General features: G+C 40.1%; 1 protein-coding gene across 2 annotated transcripts in view; it reads right to left on the reverse strand.

The window, feature by feature from the left end:
- Positions 1–27,630, reverse strand: part of CHD1L (chromodomain helicase DNA binding protein 1 like) — a 68,783-nt gene that overhangs the window by 34,970 nt on the left and 6,183 nt on the right. For both annotated transcript variants that reach the window (XM_028088386.2, XM_028088384.2), the window contains exons 2-7: positions 11,814–11,926; positions 8,895–9,001; positions 8,232–8,346; positions 7,421–7,452; positions 3,440–3,521; positions 228–390 (exon numbers count right to left, since the gene is read on the reverse strand). In XM_028088386.2, the coding sequence (XP_027944187.1) occupies positions 228–390; positions 3,440–3,521; positions 7,421–7,452; positions 8,232–8,346; positions 8,895–9,001; positions 11,814–11,926 (612 nt within the window). The remainder of the gene's footprint in view (positions 1–227; positions 391–3,439; positions 3,522–7,420; positions 7,453–8,231; positions 8,347–8,894; positions 9,002–11,813; positions 11,927–27,630) is intronic.

Below are 27,630 nucleotides of genomic sequence, written 5' to 3' on the forward strand. Positions count from 1 at the left end.
TCCTATTGTAGAATCGTGTAAAAAATAAGAATCACGAATAGCAGACAACTGGGAACAACTTGAGGGATCTAGCATCACCTCAGCTTTGTGTGGCTCTTTATCTCCCTAGAAGGTGCCCTCCCGTTATCAATTCTCTTTCTTTTCTACCTAGAAACCCATATCTGTTATACACTAGGGAAGTTTCTGGGCCCAGACTTCTTGGCATGATTTCAAGGAAGGGAACTTGCCTGACTCAGACTCCTTCTCAACATCCTGGTAATGCTGAACAAATTCTCCCACCTGCTCCTTGGGAAAGAGATCAGGCTCCACAAAACTGAGGAGAGAGTAGAGCTCTTGGAGGCTGTTCTGGATGGGAGTTCCGGTCAACAGGAGATTGAAGACTACTGAGAACTCAAATACATAAATAAGTCAAGTAAAAAATCTATAACCTTGGAAATCAAGACCAAGTTCCCCATCACAACCTTTACCTGTACAAAGAGAGGCATAATTTTTTAAAGATTTTATTTATTTATTTGAGAGAGAGAATGAGAGACAGAGAGCACGAGAGGGAAGAGGGTCAGAGGGAGAAGCAGACCCCCCGCTGAGCAGGGAGCCCGATGCGGGACTCGATCCCGGGACTCCAGGATCATGACCTGAGCCGAAGGCAGTCGCTTAACCAACTGAGCCACCCAGGCGCCCAAGAGAGGCATAATTTAATGGGATGACCACGAGGACATGAAACCAGAAGACTCGGTTCAAGCTGTATACTAGAGATTTGATGTAGGAAATAATATCTCTTCAGTTGTAAGAAGGGGACAAATATCCTATGAAGGACAAATATCCTGTTACAAGGAGGTGAGTAAAATCACTGTGTGAACTCTGAAGGACTACATGAGTATTCGATATGGTTATTGTTACTCAATCTTAGTGGGGATTCAAGCTGTATTTTATTACCCACATGGGTGAGTCTACTGAGGCATCAGAGGCACATGGTACCTACTTAAGCAGTTTGAAAAAGCTATAGCATCAGCCCCACCACTACAAGCAAGAAGCAAGAAGATCTATGCTAAAAGAATGTCCTTCTGTACAACTTTAGGGTGCATCACACCCAAAACATCAAGACTTCTGGATGTTTCTGGGCCTTATACAGCCCAAAATGAAAGAAATTCTTTAAATTTTGAGCAACAAGAACAAGAAGAATAAGAGACTAATGAAATAAAAGGTTAGGAAAGACAATAACAGGTATTAGGTTAAGCAAAGGACAACCTCTAAGAGGTCTAAACTGACATTAAGAAGAACTTACGCCATTTGAGTTAAATAATGCAGCAAAAACGGAAAGCCATATCCCGTGTATGTTATTTTAAATACTGAAATACAATATGATACGTATACACACATATGTATACATACACACACCTTATTTTAAATATAAAAATGCACTATATTTTGGTTTCTAAAATAATATATATGCATATTTATGTGTTTGGGTGTTCACCCGCACAGCAAAGGATATGGCAGCAGATATACCAAATGTTAATGTATGCACGGGAATAAGATTATTAATGGTTTTTATGTTTATTCTTGTGTTTCTATATTTTGATTTGGAGGGAGTCATAAGAAGATACTGATTTTGTAGTCAGAAAAGGTAACAGATGCAATAACACAATCAAAACTGATTTGAAAATGATTACTATTTTTTTGAAATCTCCTTTTTTGTTTTCTTTTAAATTGTTTAATCAATGTCCACCCACTCATGCCTGCTCTGATAGGGCAATGTTTTCATAGAATTTAAGTACGGGAACTGGTCAGAAATAAATGCTTTCAACAACCAAGTGACCTTTTTACAATGTGTTCACCAAGCAAAGAGCTGGGGTGACCAAAGAATATGAAGTCAAAAAGATAACCAGGATTGTTGGTCGCTACAGTCAACTTATACTGTCATATGAGCTAATGTATTTATTCACAGTAGTGTCCATTCAGTATCAAAACTTCTAACTGGGTGAAAAAAAATCAAGAGACTATCTCTTTGTATACAGTATTTTTAAAACTTCTCTTTGTGTACGATACTGTGCAAACATTTCCCATGTTGTTAAATATTCTTCTACATAATTTTTCATGGCAGCCTTACTTTGTCAAGGTACTATACTTTGTGAATTGTATAACCAACTCCTTATGTTTCACTACAAATTGCTTCCAACTTTTACAAACAAGCTGAAAACAATATTATAAAGGGGGAAAAGGGTACTACCCTTTTCCCCACTTCTATCAATAAATACATTTCTTTCCAACCAACAAGTTGTCTGCAATTCAAACCCCCCTTCATGCTTAGATGACACAGAAATTCCTCACATAATCCCTCTGAGACTTAGTTTCCTTATGAATAACAAGGATAGACTCTGGGACCCGCAACAGAACTTAGCCACTCCAAACCCTGGGGTCCATTTACTACACCTGCTTCTCTTCTCCCATTATCCATTAGTAAACTGGCATGGTAGTTTAGGGTTAGGTGCCAGAATATGACAACCTCTTGGGAAAAAGATACTGTTAAGAATCCCTAAAAGAAGGCAAAAGACATCATAGAGCAGAGGGGACCCTCCAGGGTAGAGCAACCTTTGAGACTGGACTAATAACAGTCAGTGACCACGTCTGCATTAAAATGCTAAAAACTACAACTTTTAGCCAGTAAATAGAGAATTCAGACCTAAGACTTTCCTGCAAATCACCTCTAAATTTATTAACTCATTTGTTACAGGACATGATGTTATAGGACAGGGACCAAACTTCAGTGATGGCCACAGGAATTCGCATATGTGGTCTTATTTGTAAGGTCAGCAAGGAGAAGGGCACTTCTTACTCACAAGCTGTTCCGCTGGCTCCTCAGAAAAGAGGGCAAATCTAGGGCTACACTGACATTTCTCATTTCTCACTGTGCCACAATGGTGCCAGAGATCAAGAGAAGGGAATGAGATCAAGGGTATCACACTCAAAAGTATGACAAAGACAAGAGAGACTACAGCTAATAGTCAATGGCATGCAACGGGGTCTCTTCATTACTCCATGGGAACTATCAGATCCTTAAAAAAGGTAAATGGGGGGGAAGGGTAAAATATGTCAGATGTAACTGCTATTGCAGACAAAAGAGTTATAATAAGATTATTTTTAAAGAATTACCCCTCTGAAGATCAAAAGAGAGTTGAAACATTCCAAAAATACAATGTATTTTATTGAGGTAGTGTCTTATTATTTGATACCCAGATTTCAGTAAATGGTATCTTCTATGTCAAAGTCGAGAGGAAGAAGTTAGGCCATATTTAGTACTACCTCTGTCACTCACAAAATGTTTATTTAGCCCTATAGAAATCTGACTAAAAAAAATGTTTCAACTTAACTCCATACAGGACCAAGATAGTATTTTTTTAAAGGAACTTGTACAAAAACTAAGACTATCCTGTGAGTTTACCTCTGAAAGTGTCTTATGCAGCAAGGAGTTTTGGTTTTTCAACCTGTGAGCTTCGTCCACAACAAGAACACTCCAAGGGAAGCTGTGAGAAAAAAAGCCAAGCTTTCAGTTTTGTGTAACCCAAGCATGTATCTCATAGCCAAAAAGTCTTACCATACAACTGGCACTCGTGTTGGAAAGACTAATATTAAGCCCATTCTATTAGAAACACACTCAAACTGCCTTTTTTTCTTAAGATTTATTTATTTACTTGAGAGAGCGCACACGCATGAGTGGAGGTAGGGGCAGAGAGAAAGAATCTCAAGCAGACTCCCCACAGCATGGAGCCCCACACAGAGCTAGATCTCACAACCCTGAAATCATGACCCGAACCAAAATCAAGAGTCGGATGCAAGCCAGGCACCCCTCAAATTACCTTCTTATCTGAAAGCCTGCCATGTACATAAGACAACATCTGGATAAGGTAGTAAATTTAAGGGAATTTGTTTTCCAAGATGGGAAAGATCTGTGCAGAAAGGAAGGAGCTAGAGACAAAAAGCAAAAGGAAACATTTATGACCACCTACTATGTGCCAGATCCTGTGCTTGGTTGGGGCTTTGTGTCTGTTATTTAATCCAAGAGAACATGGTGAGTAGACATTATTCTGCTCATTTTACCACCAAGGAGACTAAAGCTCAGAAAGATTAGGTGACTGGGTCACGGTCATAAAGCTAGAATGAGGTAGAGCTGAGATTTAAACCCAGAACAAAAATCAAGAGAAAACGGTGTCACAGTGCTTAAAAAGTGTTTTAGATTTAAAAATGGGAAAGCACTGAGTAAGATCAAATGTTATTGATGTTCGGGAAGATATATCCTTTGGATAGGAAGTCATTGGTGGCTGTTGCTAGAGCACAAAAAAAAATTCGAAATATGGAAAAATATGTTCTGTATGAATATGTTCCAAGCTGCATTTAAAGTAGCAAAAAGCTGAAAATAAATAAGCCCAATTATACATGATGTAATATATTATTATTCAGCATTTTAAATACTATGATTATCTTACAATAAAAAGGCCCATAACTAAAAAATATATAATTATTATGTATCATCTCACAAATGAGAAACCATGCAAGAGATAACAAAGTGAAAGTTATAAGATTTTTTAAATTTCTATTTTGAAGTTTTTTTTTTAATTTATTTATTTGACAGAGAAAGAGAGATAGCAAGAGCAGGAACACAAGCAGAGGGAGTGGGAGAGGGAGAAGCAGGCTTCCCACTGAGCAGGGAGCCTGATGCGGGGCTTGATCCCAGGATGCTGGGATCATGACCTGAGCCAAAGGCAGACACTTAATGACTGAGCCACCCAGGAGCCCTTCAATTTTTATTTTGTTTGCAAACATTCTGTAATCTCATTATATTGTTTTTTTTTTCTTAAGATTTATTTGAGAGAGAGAGAGAGAGCATGAGAGGGAAGGGAGAAAGTGGGAGAAGCAGACTCTCCACTGAGCAGAGAGCCTGATGTGGGGCTCGATCCCAGGACCCTGAGACCATGCTGAGCCGAAGGCAGACACTTAACCAACTGAACCACCTAGGTGCTTATTGCATTGTTCTTATACTTAAAAAACTAAATGTATATACAAGGAAGACAAAACACTGGAAAGATAGTGGGTAGGGAAATAAAAATCACTCAAAAATTAGAGAAAGATCTTGAGCAGATGTTGGTCTTACAAGGAAGATGCCCTCTTCCTCTGAGGCTACAGAGAAAATCCAGAAAACAGGTGCAGAAACCTAGTACCATCTACCTATTGAGAGCGATGCAGATGGAGGGAGAACTGGGGGTCCAAAGAGAGTAGGAACTGGGATCATTCCTGCTGGTAGCATTTGAAGGAGATGCATTTAAGGATTACAAGGAGTAAGTGTCCAACTGCTGTTGGACAGTGGTCATGAGATAAGGTGGCTAAGTGGCCATAAAATAGCACCTGGCCTGTTCGAATCAGCACTCAAAACAATTTAGGTCCTATTTCCTTGTGAAGAACTGGGTATGAAAGTCTTACAAAGAGCAAGCACGCGGTAAAAGCTTATCAGTGAAGCAGCCTACAGGGAGATGGATGTGGGCTCAGTGAAAGGAAGGAGGTCAAATCACTCATCAAAGAATACCCAAGTACATCAAAGGATGCCCCCTGGAGGGGAAGAGGTGGAGTGAATTTCAGCATTGAATGGAGAGTGGGATGAGGGAACTTCTAACCCTCTCGACCCGAAGATTTCATGGGTCTATTATCAAAAAAAAATTTTCATATTTTTCATATTGGCATGTACACCATCTTAATTCCCCACAAAACCTCCTGAGGACAGATATTACATTACACTTTCTGGCTCTTCTCAGTGTGTGATCTAGTCATACACAAAATAACCTTGTCAAGTCTACCAAAAAAATAAATCTGTGCCCCTGGGGTTCATACTGTTAGCCAATATTATAAATGCCCCCTTATTACTTAGGTTCTTAAATTCACATGGGATGGATTGAAGATGGATGATTTAATATAAAAAGATTGTATTTCTGATGAATAATGTGAAACTCCAGTGCACTTGATAATCTGAGAAGCTATCCCTGGGGTTTGTTTTGTTTTGTTTTTTCTGGAATCAGTATCAGATGTATGTTTGTTTGTTTGTTTGTTTACTGAGAAGCTCTCTTAAAGTCTCCACAGCACTGCGTGCTGCATTTGGATATCTGCTTCGCCATTATTAGCAATGTAGCCTTGGCTGGGTTACCTAATCTCTTACTTTCCTCCTCTATAATATGAACAATAAATAATACCTGCCTACTAGGGTTTTCATGAAGATTACGTAGGATAATTTAAGTACCCAAAAACATTTATGTCCCAATCTTCTAGCCTTTTGAGACTTCCCACATCCTGCCTTGTATTACGGATATCCAAATACTTCCTCTCCCTCTACTGGAGTCTACGTCCTCTTAGGGAGCTCTAGAGTTTACTTTCCTGGCACTGCTGGTAACTCCCAAACAGTGTTTTTCCAAAGAAAAGATCTTCAACAAGTATTAGTTGGATACTACTAATAAAAAAAGATAGAGGGAAAGCATATTTTCTTAAGAATAAGATAACGTGCTCACTTAAATGAAACTAAGTGAACCACAAAATATGGGATGGAAGTCGTGAAATTTATGTCTGGGCCTTTACTATCTCAAAATAAGATGAAAATAGAAATCCAACTCAGAAGACCCTGGATGAGAAATAACATGTAAAATACCGATAAAGCACTATGAAAACAAGTTTCTGAATATTAAAGATGCCCACCTAACCACATCATAACTATGTATTCTATGGAGAATGAAATCCTGTCAACACATCTTTTCTTATGTACCTAAAGCCTGGCTAATGTTTAATTTACATTATAAACGTAGTCTCAACCCTATACTGTACGTATCACCCCTAGTATCAGGTAGTGTGAAGAATTACATTTAAGTTTCCTATACTTCATGAGCTGATATGAAAGCCTGAAAGCTAACTACTTAAAAGTATATTTAAAACTCCCTTCCTAAAAAGTGAATTTTATAGCACTGACTAGTACTTTAGGATATTTCTAGGAAAAGGCTCGAATAATTCACCTCCCATATTATTGTAAAATCTCCAAACAGCAGTCCTGAAAGATATCTGTGCAATTTGCAATGAAAAGAATCTAATATTTATTAACCACCCACCATGTACACCTTATTTAATCTTCACAACAGCCATCCAAAGCGAGATTTAATTATCCTCATTTCACAGCTGAGGTTCACTAAGGTTAAGTAACCCAAGGACACACAGCTAATGAGCAACAGGCTATAGTGCAGGCCTCCCGCTATGCGACCTGTCTGTAAATAAGACTCATGGAAAACATACCAGGAAGATGTACCAGACACATGATGAAAGAGACAAAGTACTAAAATGTAAAGACATGACTCTCATGACATATTCAACTGCTTCTGAAGCAGGGCAACAGACTCACGATTTTAGAAATGATGAATCTTTCAAGCAAATCTGAAAAGAAAAAAGACACATTATAACTAGTATTAACATAACTGATATTATAAACTACTTTCTTATTAGCTAAATCCTGTAGTTTAAGAAAGTTAAGTCTCATTCATTCACTAAGTAAAAAAAGTTCTTTGCATAATTTTTAAGTAGCACTATCCCAAAGAAAAAACGTAGGCACGAGTAAGTGGAAGGTCTTGCTTCCAGTGCCTGAGTCTTCACTTAAAGAATAGGAACTTAAAATGAAACTGGACCTGCCCCCCCACCTCCCCACCAAGCATGGTGATGGGTATTAAGGAGGGCACGTATTGCATGGGTATTAGGAGGGCACGTTTGGATGTTATACGCAAACAATGAATCATGGAACACTACATCAAAAACTAATGATGTACTGTATGGTGACTAACATAATAAAAAAATTTTTTTTAAATAATTAAAAAAAAGGAAACTGGAACTTAGTGTCCTCCACTCCCATCCTGCCAGTAATAGACAATGCTTCAGCCCACAAAACCCTTTCTCCTACCTGCCTGCCTCCTCCTATTCACCGGCCAAGTGCAACCTCCCCGGGGAACCTTCACCCTTGATGCACCAGGAAAGAGGGAGAGATAGCCAACTAATTTGGAACACAGTGGTCCTTCACTTCCTTTGGTCATGGTCCCTCTCTGAGAATCTAATGGAAGTAGACTTTTCTCCCAGAAAAATGTATGCTCTCAAAAAAAGTTAAATTTAATTCCAGCGGATTCTACAACTTCTACAGTCCCAGGTTAAGAGAAATAAATGGATACCTCATAGGTAGTTAGCAGCACATGAAAATGTGACTCTTGTTTTAGATTTTGCTGTAGATGGGCTCTCTCCTCCTTGTCACCTGCATACGTTATACAGGAAAGACCTGGAGCAAATCTGAATCCAAGAAAAGAGGTAGATGAACACCAATGCAGAGCTAAAGGGAAGGGTGTACATATCTGGAAAATTACATTTCATGGAAGATCAAGGACATGAAGACTTCATGATGTCCTGCAACCAGAAAGAGTCCTGGGCCTCTGGAATCTTATCTAGAGTAAAGGTAAAACTATAAACAAGTTCCTGTGTGAAAAGGCAGAAGGGCTGGATGAATATCTACAAGGGCACTGTACTAATTCTAAAGAGAAAACTATTTTTTCCATGTTAGTTACTTCCTATGTCACTGTGAAAATGATGGTTTCTCCTTTAGCTCAGCAAAATTTACTGAGTACTGATCTTCAAACTGCCAAATAGTAACAATAACATCCATTGAACCTTACCCCCATCAGATTCTTTCTCCTACCTACATCGCCTCAGGTCAGAGTTGTCTGGAAGAAATAAAATCACTGACCGGGACAATATGTTGCTTTATCATATTTCACATACCACCCAGAAAAAAAGTCTTAATCAATGTAAAAAACAAAATTGCAGCTACATCTGCTCTATACCTCTCCATCTCTTCTCTCCAGTTGCTCAAAACGGACAAGGGGCATAGAATCAGAAATGGTCCTTCATCATTTAATCTTCCTGCCAAGTAAATGAAGAGAGCAATAGTCTGGAACACACAAAAAGAAGGCAGGTTTTATCACATTTCCACATGAGAAACAACCACAAAGTTGCCATGACCTTGGAGGAAGCACAAACAAAAAAATAACGTACAACCTTCCACACATCTGGAGAGTCATCCATTCCTAAAGTGAAATCATGTAAGCCTAAATATAATTGCCAAAAGAAATTTATGGTACTCAATTACATCAATAGTTAATAAGCACTGGTGCTCAGTATTTATGTATTGAACCCTGTGATGCAAAGGGAAAAAATCAGGAAAGATAACAGAAATAAATGAAAACAGTGCAAATAATGCACAAGATCAAGAAAACTCTGAAAACATAAGGCAAGAACATCCAAGATGTGACTACAGATGACCTACTACGTGGTGGTCTCTGCTGCTTGCCACACTCTCTGGAGGGAGGATGTTTTCCTTCCTAATTTCCTCCCTCATTTCCTTAGTGTTTTCCTTCCTTCTGCCTGCATTTATAGAGTGCCTTCTATTTTGCTAAGCACTGGTCTAAGAACAAGTATATCATAGTGAATAAAACAGACAAAACTCCTAGCTCTCCTGGAGCATACATTCTAGTGAAGAAAACAAACAATAAATAACACCTCGTAAGCATATAAAACAAAAATCTTTGTAAAGCCAAACAGGCATATTTTAGGACATGGCTGTACATACTTTTGACTAGAAAAGTTTCTTTAAAAGATTTCTGTGATAGAGAAAATCGCACTCTTTCATAAAACGTTTGAGGAGCCCCCATCCCCAAATGCTGAACCATTCTGAGAAAATCTATCCTAAAGATACAATCCAAAATCCTGAAAAAGCTATATGCCCAAGGATGTTCACATGGAGGTTAATACAGCACAAAAAGAGGGGACACCTGGCCATTCCTCATCTGCAGAATATTTACGTTATGATGAATTCTCTTGATGGAATATTATGTAGCGAGCAGAAGATGACTGTGAAGGATATAATAAAATGGATAATTACAATAACAAAGTCAGATCAATAAAATACAAAATACATGTGCGCTATAATGTCAACCATTTAAAACACGGTGCTATTCATTGCTTATGGTTAGAGTGTTGTGGCTATTAGGGTGGCAATTATTTTTTAACTGAGATTACATTAATTTTATAATGGAAATAATTTCCTTTAAAAAAAATAATTTCCTTTTTTAACTATCCATCACTTCCCAGCCCAGATTGTACCAGAGCAATCACCCAATAAGTACATACTGGAACAAAATCATTCTATTTAGCTTTTGCTGAGGATACTATTGAGAGAAAAATTTATCTTTTGTTACAGTAAACCACATGTATCTACAAAATTGATTTGGATTTACTACTGAATTCTATCAAACATTTACAGAAGAAACAATCCCAATTTTACACAAACTCTTTTAGAAAACCAAAGGGGACAAAAACTTCTCAATTCATTCTATGAGTCCATCTTTAACACAAAACCAAAACCAAAGACATTTTAAGAAAAGAAAACTACAGATAAGTATCTTTCATGAACACAGATGCAAAAATTCTAAACAAAAGTTTAGCAACATGGAATTTGGAGGTATAACAGTTTTAGGACACTGAAGGTAGAACTATATGAACACTCTGGAGAAAGACTAAGGACAAGTGGAATTTGCTGGCTCTGAATGAAGTCAGGGGGATTCCAATGTGCAAAAGCAAAGGAGACTGCAGGGAGGGCTCTGTACATGATACAAGTATCTCTTAGCCTGGCTCCCAGAGAGATCCAGAAAACTTACCTTTGTTCTAGTTCCATAGTTCTCAGTTCATTCCCATAGTTCTCAGTTCAGGAATGAACTGAGAACCCGATTTATTTGCCTGAGAAACCTGAAGGTGACAAATGAGGTCCTTGAGGGTACCATACTCAGAGATCATTTTGTATTCTGAATAACCCCCAGATCAATGAGGTATGTGTGACTTATATAAAGTAGTCTCCAACACGTGGTCAGATAGAACGTGTAGAACTATGTGCAGAACTGCCCCAACTGGATGTTTATGTATGTCAGGTCAGGATTGCAGGGGGCAGTCGAGCCTCTAAAGGGATCAATGAGACCTTCACTCATTCTGTCTGTTCACTGGTAAAAACCTTTTTGGTATGGGGAAACTTATATGTCCATGGTTTCTGATCAAGTGGCCTCTGCTATATATCCTGACTGCACTGACTTTCTTTAGTACCTTATAGATGAATAAACCTTGTGTGACTAACCCAAGGGGTGTCTGTGTCTGGACTTTCAATCGATCCAAGCCTACCACTGACATCTGACAACACAGGGCTGTGTTGGTGATCCTCCTGCCAGAATAATCCAGCTCAATGCCCAAGGAGGTCACATCTGATTCTCAGGTCTCTAGATTGGGTGCTCCGACTAGGTGGCCAAGGCATTCTGGAAGACAGGATTCTTCCTCTGCACTTCTCTAGCATGGCACAGAAATAAGCAGCCCTACCATCCACTAGGAAGAGAGATAAATAGATCCAGTTAACTGAACAGAAGTATCGCTAAGGAGGGCAGAGTCCATTTGATCCCGGGGCAGGGGGGGGAGGGAGACAGATATATTTACAGAGAGAAAAACTCGGCCCATTAATTGCAATCCTATGTCAAGTGACACAGTTCAAAACCATCCCCATAACTAGGAAAATAAATTGCAAGGTCATAATCTCTTCACAAAGGTTCAGGCATTTCACCTCCTAGTATAAAAACCCACACTAGTAGCGAGCAGCTGAAGATACTGAGGGGCTGTGAGGAGGTATTTCAGCGGAGGTGAACAGCGGTCCCTCCACAGTAACATACCTGGCAGGTCTTACCCAGGCCCATCTCATCTCCCAGGATGCAGCCATTCTGACCATGGAAGCACTCGGCGAGCCAGTTGACTCCCTCCAGTTGGTAAGAGCGTAGATGAATCCCTAGGAATAAAAAATACAGCAAGTCTGAAAAGCAGCCATTTCAGCACACACAAGCTATCTTCTAAGACTTCAACTAAAGAACACCACAGCTAGGAAGTTACAGAAATGTACACATGTGCTGACTTCCAAATAACTTTTTTTCTCTTCTCAAATGACTTTTTGAGCAGACTTAGTCACCATTATCTCTCAAGCCCTAAAACAGCCTTTCCATGTCACGGAATCCACTTGACAGATAAGAAAGGCAAGCTAGAATCTGCCTCTATACTGCCTGGCTCTCGTGCCAGTGTCTGTTCTAGGAATGAGGCATCACTAACGCAACATAACCACAAGCAACAACACTTGGACGGTACATGTGTGTGCAACCTTAACTGCAACCATTTACGTTTGCCATTGGTGGTAAAGGAAAAAAATCAAGCCAAGACTAGATTAAATTGAGCTTCAACAGAGGAGCAGCACCATTAAGAACTGAAATGATGTTGCACAGAGAATGTTTACAGCAGAAAACATCTGAAATCCACAAGGAGTTTCTGTTGTCTCTCTTTTCTCCTCCCTTGGGAGGGAGAAATCCAATTTCAGAGAATAAGTACATCTGGGGGAAAGGGAAGACCCTAAACATACTTTAACAAAAATATAACTTCCTGGTTTGAACACATGACCTTTAAAAAGAAACTAGATGGTATATAATAATTGTAGAACATTAAAAAAATGAACAAGTTATTTTTATTAAGCACTTCCTAAATACCAGGAAGAGCAGCAAACACTTTATCACAATCTCAGGTACTAGGTATTCTCCCCGTTTGTAGGTTAGAAAATTCAGACAACTGAGGTTCTAGTTCAAGATCGCAGTGTGGGGGCGGTGGGGAGGGGATGGGCAAAATGGGTGAAGGAAAAGTGGGAGATACAGGCTTCCAGTTTTGGACAACACAGGAATATGGTCCATGATATTTTAATAGTGTTAAGTGGTGCCAGATGGTAACTACAGTTGCAATGAGCATAACATATAGAGAAGCTGAATCACTATGTTGTACACCTGAAACTAATGTAACATCATGTGACCAACTATACTCAAATAAATTGAAAGTAAACAAATACATAACATTAAGAGTTAAAATAAATGAGGTTTCAAAAATATGGAAATGTAGGAAGATCCTGACCACACCTCCTCCCACAGATAAACCTATCTATAGCTACATATGGAACAATTTCCTCTGGAAAAAAACTTAACTGGGTTGGGGGATAGGGAAAAAAAAAGAAACTTAAAAACCGGCAGAGCGACCTCTTCACCTTGGGCAAAAGAAGGAAACAACACTGCAGAGGGCAGGAAAGGCTGAGACACAGTCTTGCCATATAACCCACAATCAGGAGAGGGTGAAGGGTTCGCACCCCACACTGAGCACCCAACTCTTAAGACCAGCACCTGAGAGTGGGGCGCCTGGGTGCCTCAGTCAGCCGAGTGGCCGACTCTTGATTTCAGTTCAGGTCATGATCTCAGGGTCATGAGATCCAGCCCTGCATTGGGACCCTGCTCAGCGGGGTGTCTGTTTCTCTCCTTCTCCCTCTGCCCCCCCCAGCCCCCCGCTCATGCACTCGAGCACACACGCTGTCCTCTCTCAAGTAATAAATCTTAAAAAAAAAAAAAAGACCAGCACCTGAGAGGAGCCCCCACAACATCTAGCTTTGAAGACCAACGGGGGATGGCATCCACAAGACCTACAGGGCTGTGGTAAACTGAGGAACAACTCTAAAAGGACCTGTGCACAGACTCACCACTCAGGGCCCAGCCCAGAAGCAGCCCTCTGAAAGGTGCTCAGACTTTACGTGAAAAAGACTCACTTTCTAACTGTAGAGGATTCTCTGAGGGGCAGGGGTCTGCTGGGGTCTGCTGGGGTCCTCTCCAGGGATGGAGGGTGGAGGTACCACCTTCCTACTCTCGCTGCCTTGCTAAAGCAGACAGATGCCGTCTTTTTTCCTTTTCTTTCTCTCCTTTTCTCCCCTTACCTTTTTTTGTTTTCCGTCTTTCTTCAGTGGGTACCATCTTTACATTATCCCTCTACATACTCCAGAACACCAGTATGTCCCAGAGGGGAGCTTCTGCACACATTTGGTGCCCCCGTTTTTACCTTTGGTGACCTGGTTTCTACAACTGCTACCCAGAGGATGCTCCTTGAGTGACTGGCTTCGGAGGCTAGGAGGGCTTGTGCTGTTGGGTCCCACAGGGCAGTAACAACTGGAGATTCTGTTCTTGGCCGACGACCACCCCCAGGGCACTGAACAGATAACAGACAAAAACACACCCCCAGTTTTTTTTGAGAAAGAGGCCTATTTGCTTGTCCATGAGCTTTGACCTGAGCGACAGGCTTCTGGTTTGGCACACTTACAGGGGCCTACGGAGTTGTTCTCAGGGAATAGAAGGTGGTGGATGAATTCTTTGCACTTTCCCTCAGCCTCACTCCAATTCACCAGTATTTTCCAGAAAGATTATATCCTTTTCTGGTGAGCCCTGATTTTTGCAGCTGCTGCTGGGGCACACCTCTGTGTGGCCTGGCGCCGGCAGCCGGCTGAGCTTAAAGTCACAGATTACAGGACTCTAACCAATGAAGAAAGCATTCTTAAACAGCGCCCAGCCCCAAGGGACAGCAAGAGGCAACAGGCCCAAGGGCTCAATCTTTTATGAAAGAGGCCTCTTAGCTTATCATTTCTGTAGCCTGATGGGTTGGCTTCAAATCAGGCTGACTTGTAAACCTTTCCTGAGACCTTGGAAGGTGCACACTACCTCCACACTCTCCCTCTGCCACACTCCAGAACACCAGCATCTCTCCAGGGGAGCTCTTATACATGTCTGGTGCCCAGTTTTTATGTCTGCTGCCCCGGTTTTTGTGACTGCCGCCCAAGGGCTTTCCCGTGATTACCCGGCTCTGGTGGCTAGGGGGGTTGCGTTCCTGGGTCCCACAGGACTGTAACAATGGCATGCTGCCACCCCAGAGCCCTAAACAGACAGCAAACTGAAACTAAGGAAAAGTCCTACTTGCTAGTCCTAGAACTTCAGCCTTGGCGCAGGCTTCCCCTTTGGCAGGATCTAGAGGCTACAAAAGTACTCTCAAAGAATATCGGCTAGAGTGTGCCATCATTGCACTCTCTCCGCCTCCTTGCTACAGCTCACCAGAATCTCCCAGAAAAGTGCTTCTATACTTGTCTGTAGCCCCCATTTTGTCACTGCTGCCCAAAGGACATCTTAAAATTGCCTGGCTCTGAGGGCAGTGGGGCTTCTACTTGCAGTCCAACAGGACTGTATGTATTTGCACTCTTTTTTAAAAGATTTTATTTACTTGAGAGAGAGTGAGAGAGCATGAGCATGTGCATGCACCAGTGGGGAGAGGGGCAGAGAGACAACCAGACTCCTCACCGAGCACAGAGCCTGATGTGGGGCTCGACCCCAGGACTCTGACATCACGACTTGAGCTGAAGTCAGACGCTTAACTGACTGAGCCACCCAGGTGCCCCAGGACTGTATGTATCTGTATTCTTTAAAAGCTGCGAGGGTTTGGCTTCCAAACAGTCTGAATGCAACTGCTGACTGAGATCCTCCCCTTTGTGAAACTGACTGGTCTTGGCACACCCTAAACTACTGGGAGCTATTAAAACTAAAATAGGCTGGGGTGCCTGGGTGACTCAGTCGGTTAAGCATTTGCTTTTGGCTCAGGTCATGATCTCAGGGTCCTGGGATCAAGCCCCGTGTCAGGCTCTCTGCTTAGTGGGGAGCCTGCTTCTCTGCCTATTTTGCTCCCTGGCTCTGTGTCAAATAAATAAATAAAATCTTAAAAAATAAATAAATAAATAAAAGTAAAAGAGGCTGCCTGGAAAATCACAAAGATTTAAAGACAACCAAGAGGGCGCCTGGGTGGCTCAGTCGTTAAGCATCTGCCTTCGGCTCAGGTGATGATCCCCGGGTCCTGGGATCGAGTCCCACATCAGGCTCCCTGCTCGGCAGGAAGCCTGCTTCTCCCTCTCCCACTCCCCCTGCTTGTGTTCCTGCTCTATCTCTCTCTCTCTCTGTCAAATAAATAAAATATTAAAAAAAAAATAATAAAATAAAATAAAATAAAAGACAAACAAGAACTTAACAGGGCTGAATGGTAAGTTTTATCACCTACTTAACGTCCTACACAAAACCAACCCTTCAAGACTGGGAGAGGTGTTTGTTTCATCTTATGCGTAGAAACCCACAGGAGAGACAAGCACAATGAGCAAACATATGAATATGTTCTAAACAAAAGAACAGATAAACCCTTGGGAAAAAACTTCAAAGAAACTGAGTTAAATAATTTACCTGATGAAGAGTGCAAAGTAACAGTCATAAAGATGCTCATCTCATTCGGGACAAGAATGAATGAACTACATGAGAACTTCAAAGAGACAGAAAATATGAGTTCCACACAGTTCGGAGAACTGAACAACACAATAACTGAACTGAAAAACAAACAAAATACAAAACAAAACCCCCCAACAACAGGATTCAACAGCAGACTAAATGAAACAAAAGATCTGTGAACCTGAAGACAGAGCAGCAGAACTCACCTAAATGCACCAGCACAAAGAACAAAGAATTTTTTAAAAATGAAGATAGCTTAAAGGGACCTCTGGGACAACATCAAGAACACTAACATTCACACTACAGGAGTCCCAGAAGGAGAAGTGAGAGAAAAGGGGGGAGAAAACTTATTTGAAGAAATAATGGCAGTTTTTCAAGGAAGATGGCAGAGAAGTAGGGGACCCTAGTTTCGTCTGGTCCATGGAATTCAGCTAGATAGCTATCAAATCATTCTGAACACCTGCTAACTCAATCAGAAATCTAAGAAAAGAATTGCTGCATTCTATAAATGGAAAAGCCTCTGAAACAAATACATTATATGTTAAAAAAAAAAAAAGATAGTAGGAAGGGAAAAATGAAGAGGGAGAAATCGGAGGGGGACACGAACCATGAGAGACTATGGACTCTGAGAAACAAACTGAGGGTTCTAGAGGGGAGGGGGTGGAGGGTGGGTTAGCCTGGTGATGGGTATTAAAGAGGGCATGTATTGAATGGAGCACTGGGTGTTATACGCAAACAATGAATCAGGGAACACTACATCAAAAACTAATGATGTATGTATGGTAATTAACATAATAAAATAAAATAAAATAAAAAAGACAAAAAAAAGAAAGAAAAGCCACCATTTTTTGCAAGGTAGGAGATATGAAGAAGTAAATCTGAGAACACATATCAGAAGATAAACCCCAGGGGGAGGGAGCCTCCATAAGCCGATACCAAAAAGTGATAAAGCAGCAGAGCACAAGATCCCAAAAAGTGATACAGCAGCAGAGCACAAGATCAGAACTTGCAGAAGTCTGCTCTGGTGGGGGATTTCCCTGCCTGAAAGGTGCTCAGGTAGCTAAGCAAGGCAGAATCCTAGGTGGGACAGCATGGTCTCAGGATCCCAGGGGTCACAGAAAGATTGGGGTTTCCTGAGTGCAGCAGAGTTCCCAAGCATCAGAGCAGGGAAGCCGGCCACAAAGAGGGAGCCCAGGAGTGGGCTTTCTGCTCAGTGTTGCCATAAACTTCAAACCATGACACGACAGGGTGACTGCTCTCCAAGCAGGGCCCCAGCAAGTGGCAGAACCACGGTGAGACCCTCCTCCCTCTCCCTCCCCAGGAGCAGCAAGGGTGAGCACCGCAGAACTCTATAAAGTTCACAGAGTTGAAACAGGGTTGCATGCCTGAGATAAAAATGTTTGGTCACAAGCTGGATGAACCAGAGTGCAGACAGAAACCAGGGAGACAAGAGTGACTGACTGCTTTTCTGTGATGGTTCACTGAAGAATAGGGGGCATAAACTTTCAGCTCCAGGGCTGGACACTGGGGCAACGCCATTTTCATTTTCATCCCCCACAGTGGAACGGAAAGCCTTCAGAGAACAAAAGCCACACAGAGCAATCTGGAGCTGCTTACGCTGAGCCCGGCCCCCTGGAAGGGGGCATGCAATTCTGCCCTGGAAAAGACAGCTGAGAATCACACAACAGGCCCCTCTTCCAGAAGACCACAGAAACACCCAGCTAATACCAAGTTTACCAATCACACAGAACTGCAAAACTCCAGTGCTGGGGGGAAACAGTATACAGAATTCATGGTTTCTTCTCATGATTCTTTAGTCTTTCAGTTTTAATTTTTTTCTCATTTTCAACTAATTTTGTATTTTATCAACTGTTTTTTAAGTCTTTGTTAATTTTCATTTTTACATTTACATTTTATACTTTTTTTTCATTTTTGGCTTCCTTTCATCGTATTCAATTTTATTTTTGGCTATATATAAGTTTTTCTTCCTTTACAATTTTGGGATCTAGTTTCTTCTAACAAACAAACCAAAATACACCAAGGATCGAGTATACTGCTCTGTTCTGTTCACCTGTTTGATTATATTTTTTCTCTCTTTACTTTCCTTTTCTCTTTTTTGGTTTCTGATGGGTTCTGATTTGTTAGTGTATATTTTGGGGGGGGTCATTGTTGCTATTTTTGTATCTTGTTCTCATTAACGTATACTTTTCTGGACGGAATGACAAGATGGAAGAACTCACCCAAAAAAACAGAACAAGAGAAAGTACTCACTGCCAGGGACTTAATCAATATGGATGTAAGTAAAATGTCAGAACTAGAATTCAGAATAATGATTATAAAGATACTACCTGGGCTTGAAAAAAGCATAGAAGACACTAAAGAAATCCTTTCTGGAGAAATAAAAGAACTAAAATATAACCAGGTCAAAGTCAAAAAGGCTATTACTGAGATGCGATTAAAAATGGAGGCCCTACCTGCTAAGATAAATGAGGCAGAAGAGATAATCAGTGATACAGAAGACTAAATGATGGGGAAAAGGGGTGCCTGGGTGGCTCAGTCGGTTAAGTGTCTGCCTTTGGCTCAGGTCATGATCCCAGGGTCCTGGAATCGAGCCCCACATTGGGCTCCCTGCTCAGTGGGGAGTATGCTTGTCCCTCTCCTTCTGCCTGCCACTCCCCCTGCTTGTGTGCACATGCTCTCTCTCTGTCAAATAAATAAATAAAATCATAAAAAAAATGATGGAGAATAAAGAAATCGAGAAAAAGAGAGATAAACAACTATTGGATCACAAGGGGAGAATTCGAGAGATAAGTAATACCATAGAGCAAATTACCAGAATAATTGGGGTCCCAGAGGAAGAGGAAAGAGAGAGGGGGCAGCAGGTATACTGGAGCAAATTATAGCTGAGAACTTCCCTAATCTGGGGAAGGAAACAGGCATTAAGGTTCAGGAGGAACAGAGAACCCCACTCAAAATCAATAAAAAGACGTGAGAACCTCCATAAAATAGTGAAGCTTGCAAATTTCAGAGACATAGTGGAAATCCTGAAAGCAGCTGCAGACAAGAGGACCTTTACCTACAAGGAAAGAAACATAAAGATGGCAGCAGACCTATCCATAGAGACTTGGCAGGCTAGAAAGGACCAGCATGATATATTCAAAGTGCTAAATGAGAAAAATATGCAGCCAAGAATACTTTATCCAAAAAGGATGTCATTCAGAATGGAAGGAGAGATAAAGAGTTTCCAGACAAACAGAAACTAAAAGAATTTATGATCCTAAACCAGCCCTGAAAGAAATATTAAAGGGGATCCTGTAAGCAAAGACAGAGCCCAAAAGTGACATAGACCAAAAATGAACAGTGACAATATGCAGAAACAGTGATATTGCAGGTAATGCAATGGCATGAAATTCATACCTTTTCAATACTTCTTCTGAATGTAAATGTGCTAAATGCTCTAATCAAAAGACAGAAGGTATCATATTGGATAAAAAAGCAAGACACATTGATGTGCTATTTACAATAGACTCATTTTAGACCCAAAGACACCTCCAGATTGAAAGTGAGAGGGCAGAGAACCATTTATCATGCTAAAGAAAGCTGGGGTGGCAATCCTTATATTAGACAAATTAGATTTTAAACCAAAGACTGCAATAAGAGATGAAAAAGGACACTATATAATTAAGGGTCTATCCAACAAGGAAATCTAACAATTGTAAATATTTATGCCCCTAACATGGGAGCAGCCAATTATATAAACCAATTAATAACAAAATTAAAGAGACACATTGATAATAATACAATAATAGTAGGGGACATTAACACCCCACTCAAACCAATGGACAGATCATCTATGCAGAAGATTAACAAGGAGACAAGGGCTTTGAATGACACACTGACCCAGATGGACTTCACAGATATATACAGAGCATTCCATCCTACAGCAACAGAATACACATTCTTCTGGAGTGCACATGGGACATTCTCTAGAATAGATTCCATACTGGGTCACAAATCAGGTCTCAATTGGTACCAAAAGATTGGGATCATTCCCTGCATATTTTCAAACCACAGTGCTTTAAAACTTGAACTCAATCACAAGAGGAAATTTGGAAGGAACACAAATACTTGGAGGTTAAAGAGCATCCTACTAAAGAATGAATGGATCAACCAGGAAATTAAAGAAGAATTTAAAAAATTCATGGAAACAAATGAAAATGAAAACACAACTGTTCAAACCCTTTGGCATGCAGCAAAGGCAGTCCTAAGAGGGAAGTATATAGCAATATGAGGCTTTCTCAAAAAACAAGAAAGGTCTCAAATACACAATTGAACCTTACACCTAAAGGAGCTGGAGAAACAACAGCAAATAAAGCCCAAAACCATCAAGAGAAGAGAAATAATAAAGAAATAATAAAGAGCAGAAATCAATGAAACAGAAACTAAAGAACAGTAGAACAGATCAACAAAACTAGGAGCTGGTTCTTTGAAAGAATTAAAAGATCGATAAACCCCTGGCCAGACTTATCAAAAAGAAAAGAGAAAGGACCCAGAGATAAAATCACGATGAAAGAGGAGAGATCACGACCAACACCAAAGATATACAAACAATTTTAAGAACATATTATGAGCAAGTATATGCCAACAAATTAGGCAATCTGGAAAAAATGGATGCATTCCTAGAAACATATAAATTACCAATACTGAAACACGAAGAAATAGAAAACCTGAACAAACCCATAACCAGCAAAGAAATTGAAACAGTAAGCAAAACTCCCAACAAACAAGAATCCAGGGGCGCCTGGGTGGCTCAGTCGTTGGGCATCTGCCTTCGGCTCAGGTCGTGATCCCAGGGTCCTGGGATCAAGCCCTGCATCGGGCTCCCTGCTCTGCGAGAGGCCTGCTTCTCCCTCTCCCACTCCCTGTGCTTGTGTTCCCTCTCTCGCTGTGTCTCTCTCTGTCAAATAGATAAATAAAATCTTAAAAAAAAACCAAGAATCCAGGGCCAGATGGCTTCCCAGGGGAACTCTACCAAACATTTAAAGAAGATTTCATACCTATTCTTCTGAAGCTATTTCAAAAAATAGAAATGGAAGGAAAACTTCCAAACTTGTTCTCTGAGGCCAGCATTACGTTGATCCGGGCACCAAAGAGCCCACCAAAAAAGGAGAATTACAGACCAGTATCCCTGATGAACATGGATGCAAAAATTCTCACCAAGATACTAGCCAATAGGATCCAACAGTACATTAAAAGGATTATTCACCACAACCATGTGGGATTTATTCCCTGGCTGCAAGGGTGGTTCAACATCCACAAATCAATGTGATACACTACATGAATTAAAGAAAGGACAAGAAGCATATGATCCTCTTAATAGATGTAGAAAAACCATTTGACAAAGCACAGCACACTTTCTTGATTAAAACTCTTCCCAGTGTAGGGCTAGAAGGAATGTACCTCAATATCATAAAAGCCACATAAGGAAAGCCTGCAGCGAATATCATTCTCAATGGGGAAAAACTGTGAGATTTTCCCCTAAGGTCAGGAACATGACAGGGATGTCCACTCTCACCACTGTTGTTCAACATAGTACTAGAAGTCCTAGCCTCAGCAATCAGACAAAAAGAAGTAAAAGGCATCCAAATTGGCAAAGAAGTAGTCAAAGTCTCACTCTTTGCATATGACATGATACTCTATGTGGAAAGCCCAAACGACTCCACCCCAAAATTGCTAGAACTCACACAGGAATTCAGCAAAGTGGCAGGATAGAAAAATCAATGCACAGAAATCAATTGCATTTCTAAACACTAACAATGAGACAGAAAAAAGAGAAATCAAGGAATCAATCCCACTTACAATTACTCCCAAAACTGTAAGATATTTAGGAATAAACCTAACCAGAGAAGTAAAGGATTTGTACTCTGAAAACTATAGTACACCCATGAAAGAAATTGAGGAAGACACAGAGAAATGGAAAAATGTTCCATGATCAGGGAACAAATATTGTTAAAATATCTATGCTATCTAAAGCAATCTATACATTCAATGCAATCCCTATCAAAATACCATCAACATTTTTCACAGAGCTGGAACAAATAATCCTAAAATTTGTATGGAATCAGAAAAGGCCCTGAATAGCAAAGGACTGTTGAAAAAGAAAACCAAAGCTGGTGGCATCACAATGCCGGACTTCAAGCTGTATCACAAAGCTGTAATCATCGAGATGGTATGGTACTGGCACAAAAACAGACACATAGATCAATGGAACAGAATAGAGGACCCAGAAATCGACTCTCAACTCAATGGCCAACTAATCTTGTACAAAACAGGAAAGAATATTCAATGGAACAAAGACAGTCTCTTCAACAAATGGTACTGGGAAAATTGGACAGCCACATGTAGAAGAATGATACTGGACCATTTTCCTACACCATATACAAAAATAAATAATAAATGGATGAAAGACCTAAATGTGAGACAGGATACCATCAATATCCTAGAGGAGAACACTGGCAACAACCTTTTTGACCTTGGCTGCAGCAACTTCTTGCTAGACACGTCTCCAAAGGCAAGGGAAACAGACAAAAAGGAACTACTGCAACTTCATCAAGATAAAAGGCTTTTGCACAACCAAAGAAACAGTCTACAAAACCAAAAGACAACCGACAGAATGGGAGAAGATATTTGCAAATGTCTCATCAGATCAAGGGGTAGTATCCAAAATCTATAAAGAACTTATCAAACTCAACACCCAAAAAACAAATAATCCAATCAAGAAATGGGCAGAAGACCTGAGAAGACATTTCTCCAAAGACATACAAATCGCCAAAAGACACATGAAAAAATGCTCAACATCACGCAGCATCAGGGAAATACAAATCAAAAGCACAATGAGATACCATTTAACACCAGTCAGAGTGGCTAAAATTAACAAGCCAGGAAACAAATGTTGGTGAGGACGTGGAAAAAGGGGAACCTTCTTACACTGCTGGTAGAATGCAAGCTGGTACAGCCACTCTGGAAAACAGTATGGAGGTTCCTCAAAAAGTTAAAAATAGAGCTACCTTATGACCCAGGAATTGCACTACTAGGTATTTACTCCAAAGATGCAAATGTAGTGATCCAAAGGGGCACCTGCACTCCAATGTTTACAGCAGCAATGTCCACAATAGCCAAACTATGGAAAGAGCCCAGATGTGCATCGACAGATGAATGGGTAAGAAAGGTGTGATACATATATATATATATAAAATGCAGTATTACACATCCATCAGAAATACCAAAATCTTGCCATTTGTAATGACATGGATGGAACTACAGAGCATCATGTTAAGTGAAATAAGTCAATCTGAGAAAGACAGCTATCATATGATTTCACTCATATGTGGAATTTAAGAAGCAAATCAGAGGAGCATAGGGGAAGGGAGGAAAAATAAAATAAGACGAAACCAGAGAGGGAGACAAACCGCAAGAGACTCTTAACCACAGGATATAAACTGCGGGTTGCTGGGCGGGGGGGGGGGGGGGGGGGGGCAATGGGGTAACTGCGTGACCGGCATTAAGGAGGGCATGTGATGTAGTGAGCACTGAGTGTTATAGACAACTGATGAACCACTGAATTCTACCTCTGAAACTAATAATACAATATATACTAATTGAATTTAAATAAAATAAAATTAAATTTAAAACAAAAGAAGAAATAATGGCTGAAAACTTCCTCAACTTAGGAAAGGGAAAGAAAAAAAAAATCATATCCAGGAGGTCCAGAGAGTTCCAAGTAAGATGAATCCAAAGAGACCCACAAGTACATTACGATATGAATGTCAAAAGTTAAAGACAGAGAGAAAATATTAAAGGCAGCAAGAGAAATACAACTTGATATGTATATGGGACCTCCTATAAGACAACAGATTTATCGGCACAAACCCTGCAGGCCAGAAAAGTGGCACAATATATTCAAAGTACTGAAAGAAAAAAATTTCCAACCAAGAGTACTCTACCCAGCAATGTTATCATTCAAAATTGAAGAAAAAACAGTTTTCCAGACAAGCAAAAGCTAAAGGATTTCATCACCTCTAAACCAGCCTTATGAGAAATGTTAAAGGGATCCCTTTGGGTGAAAAGAAAGGCACTAATTAGTAACAAGAAAACATATAAAAGTATAAATCTTACTGGTAAAGGTAAATATATACTAAAGGGAGTGGATTAATCACTTATAAAAAATAGTATAAAGGTTAAAAGACAAAAGTAGCATAAATAACCATAACCATAATAACTAAATAAGGTACACAAAAGATTAAAAGCTGTAAAATGTGACATCAAAAACATAAAACATGCTGGTGGGGGAAGAGTAAAAATGTAAAGCTTTACAATGAGTTCAAAATTAAGTTATTATCAACTTAAAATAGACAGCTATAGACACGAGTTGTTATATGTAAACCTCACAGTAACCACAAAGCAAAAACCTATAGTTGATACACAAAAGATAGTAAGAAAGGAATCCAAGCATACTTCTATAGAAAATCATCAAACCACAAAAGCAAGAGAGATAACAAAAGAACTACAAAACCATCAGAAAACAATTAACAAAATGGCAATGAGTACATACTATAATAATCCCTTTAGATGTTCATGGACTAAATTCTCTAGTCAAAAGACAGAATGGCTAAGTGAATTTAAAAAAAAAAAAAAAGGACCCCACCTACACGCTGCCTACAAGCAACTCACATCAGAAATAAGGATATAAAGTAAAAGGATGGAAAAAGATATACCATGCAAATGGAAACCAAAAGAAATCGGGGGTAGCTATACTTATTTAAGACAAAATAGGTTTTGAAACAAAGACTGTAACAGACAAAGAAGAGCATTACATAATAAAGGGGTCAATCCAACAAGAGAATATACCATGTGTAAAAATTTATGCACTCAAAATAGGAACACCTACATATATAAAGCAAATGTTAATAGACATAAAAGAATACAATAGTGAGAAGTACAATACTAGTAACAGACAGAAACAGAGTAATAGTAAGAGATTCTAATACCCCAATTTACATCAATGGTTAGATCATCCAGAAAAAAATCAGTAAGAAAACATCAGCCTTAAATGACACATTAGACCAGATGGACTTAACAGATGTATACAGAACATTCCATCCAAAAGCAGCAGAATACACAGTCTTCTCAAGTGCTCATGGAACCTTCTCCAGGATCGATCATGTTAGGCCACAAAAACAAGCCTTAAATTAAGAATGAAATCATATCAAGCATCTTTTCTGATGACAATGGTGTGAAACTAGAAAGCAATTACAAAAAGAAACCTGGATTATGTGATTAAACATGCTACTGAACAAATAACAGGTCGATGAAAAAATCAAAAGCAAAATAAAAAAACACCTTGAGACAAATGAAAATGTAAATACAACATATCAAAACTTATGGGATGCAGCAAAAGCAGTTTTAAGAGGGAAGCTCACAGAGATAAATGCCTACCTCAAGAAACAAAAATCTCATACTAACAACCTAACTTTACACGACAAGGAACTAGAAAAAGAAGAAGAAATAAAGCCCATGTTAGTAGATGGAACGAAATAACAAAGATCAGAGCAGAAATAAATGAAAAAGAGACTGAAAAGACAACAGAAAAGATAAATGAAACCAAGAGCAGGTTCTTTGAAGAGAGAAACAATACTGGCAACCCTTTGGTTAGACCCACCAAGAAAAAAAAGGGATTCAAATAAATACAATCAGAAATGAAAGGGGAGAGGCGCCTGGGTGGCTCAGTTGGTTAAGCATCCAACTCTTGGCCTTGGCTCAGGTCATGATCTCAGGGTCATGAGATCAAGCCCCGCATCCGGCTCCATGTTCAGCATGGAGTCTGCTTGAGATTCTCCCCCTCTCCTCTGCTCACTCCCTCTCTCTCTCTCAAATAAAATAAAATCTTTTAAAAAAATGAAAGAGGAAACGTTACACCACAGAAATACAAATGAGCACAAGAGACTACTATGAACAATTACATACCAATAAACTGAACAACCTAAAAGAAATCAATACATTTTTAGAAACATATAACCCTCCAAGGCTGACTCTTGAAGAAATAGAAAATCTGAACACAGAGCGCCTGGGTGGCTCAGCCGTTAAGCTTCTGCCTTCGGCTCAGGTCATGATCCCAGGGTCCTGGGATCGAGCCCTGAGTTGGGCTCCCTGCTCGGCGGGAAGCCTGCTTCTCAACCTCTCCCACTCCCCCTGCTTGTGTTCCCTCTCTCGCTGTCTTTCTCTCTCTCTGTCAAAATAAATAAATAAAATCTTTAAAAAAAAAGAAAAGAAAAAAAGAAAATCTGAACACACCTATTACTAGTAAAGAGATTGAATCAGTAATCAAAAACCTCCCAAAAAACAAAAGTCCAGAATCAGATGACTTCACTGGTAAACTCTACTAAACATTCAAAGTCTTCTTTGAATTATTTTCAAAGTCTTCTAAAAAAAAAAAAAAAGAAGGGGGGTAACACTTCCAAATTGTTTTTACAAGTTCAGTAATACCTTGATACCAAAACTGGACAAGGACACCACAAGAAAATTATAGGTCAATGTCCCTGAAGAACATAGATGCAAAAACCTCAACAACGTATTAGAAAACTCCACTCAAAAATACATTAAAAGGGGGCGCCTGGGTGGCTCAGTTGGTTGGGCAACTGCCTTCGGCTCAGGTCATGATCCTGGAGTCCCGGGATCGAGTCCCGCATCGGGCTCCCTGCTCAGCAGGGAGTCTGCTTCTCCCTCTGACCCACCCCCTCTCACATGCTCTCTCTCTCTCACACTTGCTCTCTCAAATAAAATCTTTAAAAAAAATTTTTAAAAATACATTAAAAGGGGGCGCCTGGGTGGCTCAGCCGTTAAGCGTCTGCCTTCAGCTCAGGTCATGATCCCAGCATCCTGGGATCGAGCCCCACATCGGGCTCCCTGCTCTGCGGGAAGCCTGCTTCTCCCTCTCCCACTCTCCCTGCTTGTGTTGCCTCTCTCGCTGTCGCTCTGTTAAAAAATAAATGAAATCTTTAAAAAAAAAAAACAAAAAACAATTATTTGGGCGCCTGGGTGGCTCAGTTGGTTAAGCAACTGCCTTCGGCTCAGGTCATGATCCTGGAGTCCCAGGATCGAGTCCCACATCGGGCTCCCTGCTCAGCAGGGAGTCTGCTTCTCCCTCTGACCCTCTTCCCTCTCGCGCTCTCTATCTCTCATTCTCTAATAAATAAATAAAATCTTTAAAAAAATTTAAAAAATCTTTAAAAAAAATACATTAAAAGGATCACATACCATGATCAAGTGGGATTTATTC

This window comes from Eumetopias jubatus, unplaced genomic scaffold, assembly GCF_037043125.1.
Source record: "Eumetopias jubatus isolate StellerSeaLion01/CBP00866 unplaced genomic scaffold, mEumJub1_p1.0 scaffold_4, whole genome shotgun sequence".
Taxonomy (NCBI): domain Eukaryota; kingdom Metazoa; phylum Chordata; class Mammalia; order Carnivora; family Otariidae; genus Eumetopias; species Eumetopias jubatus.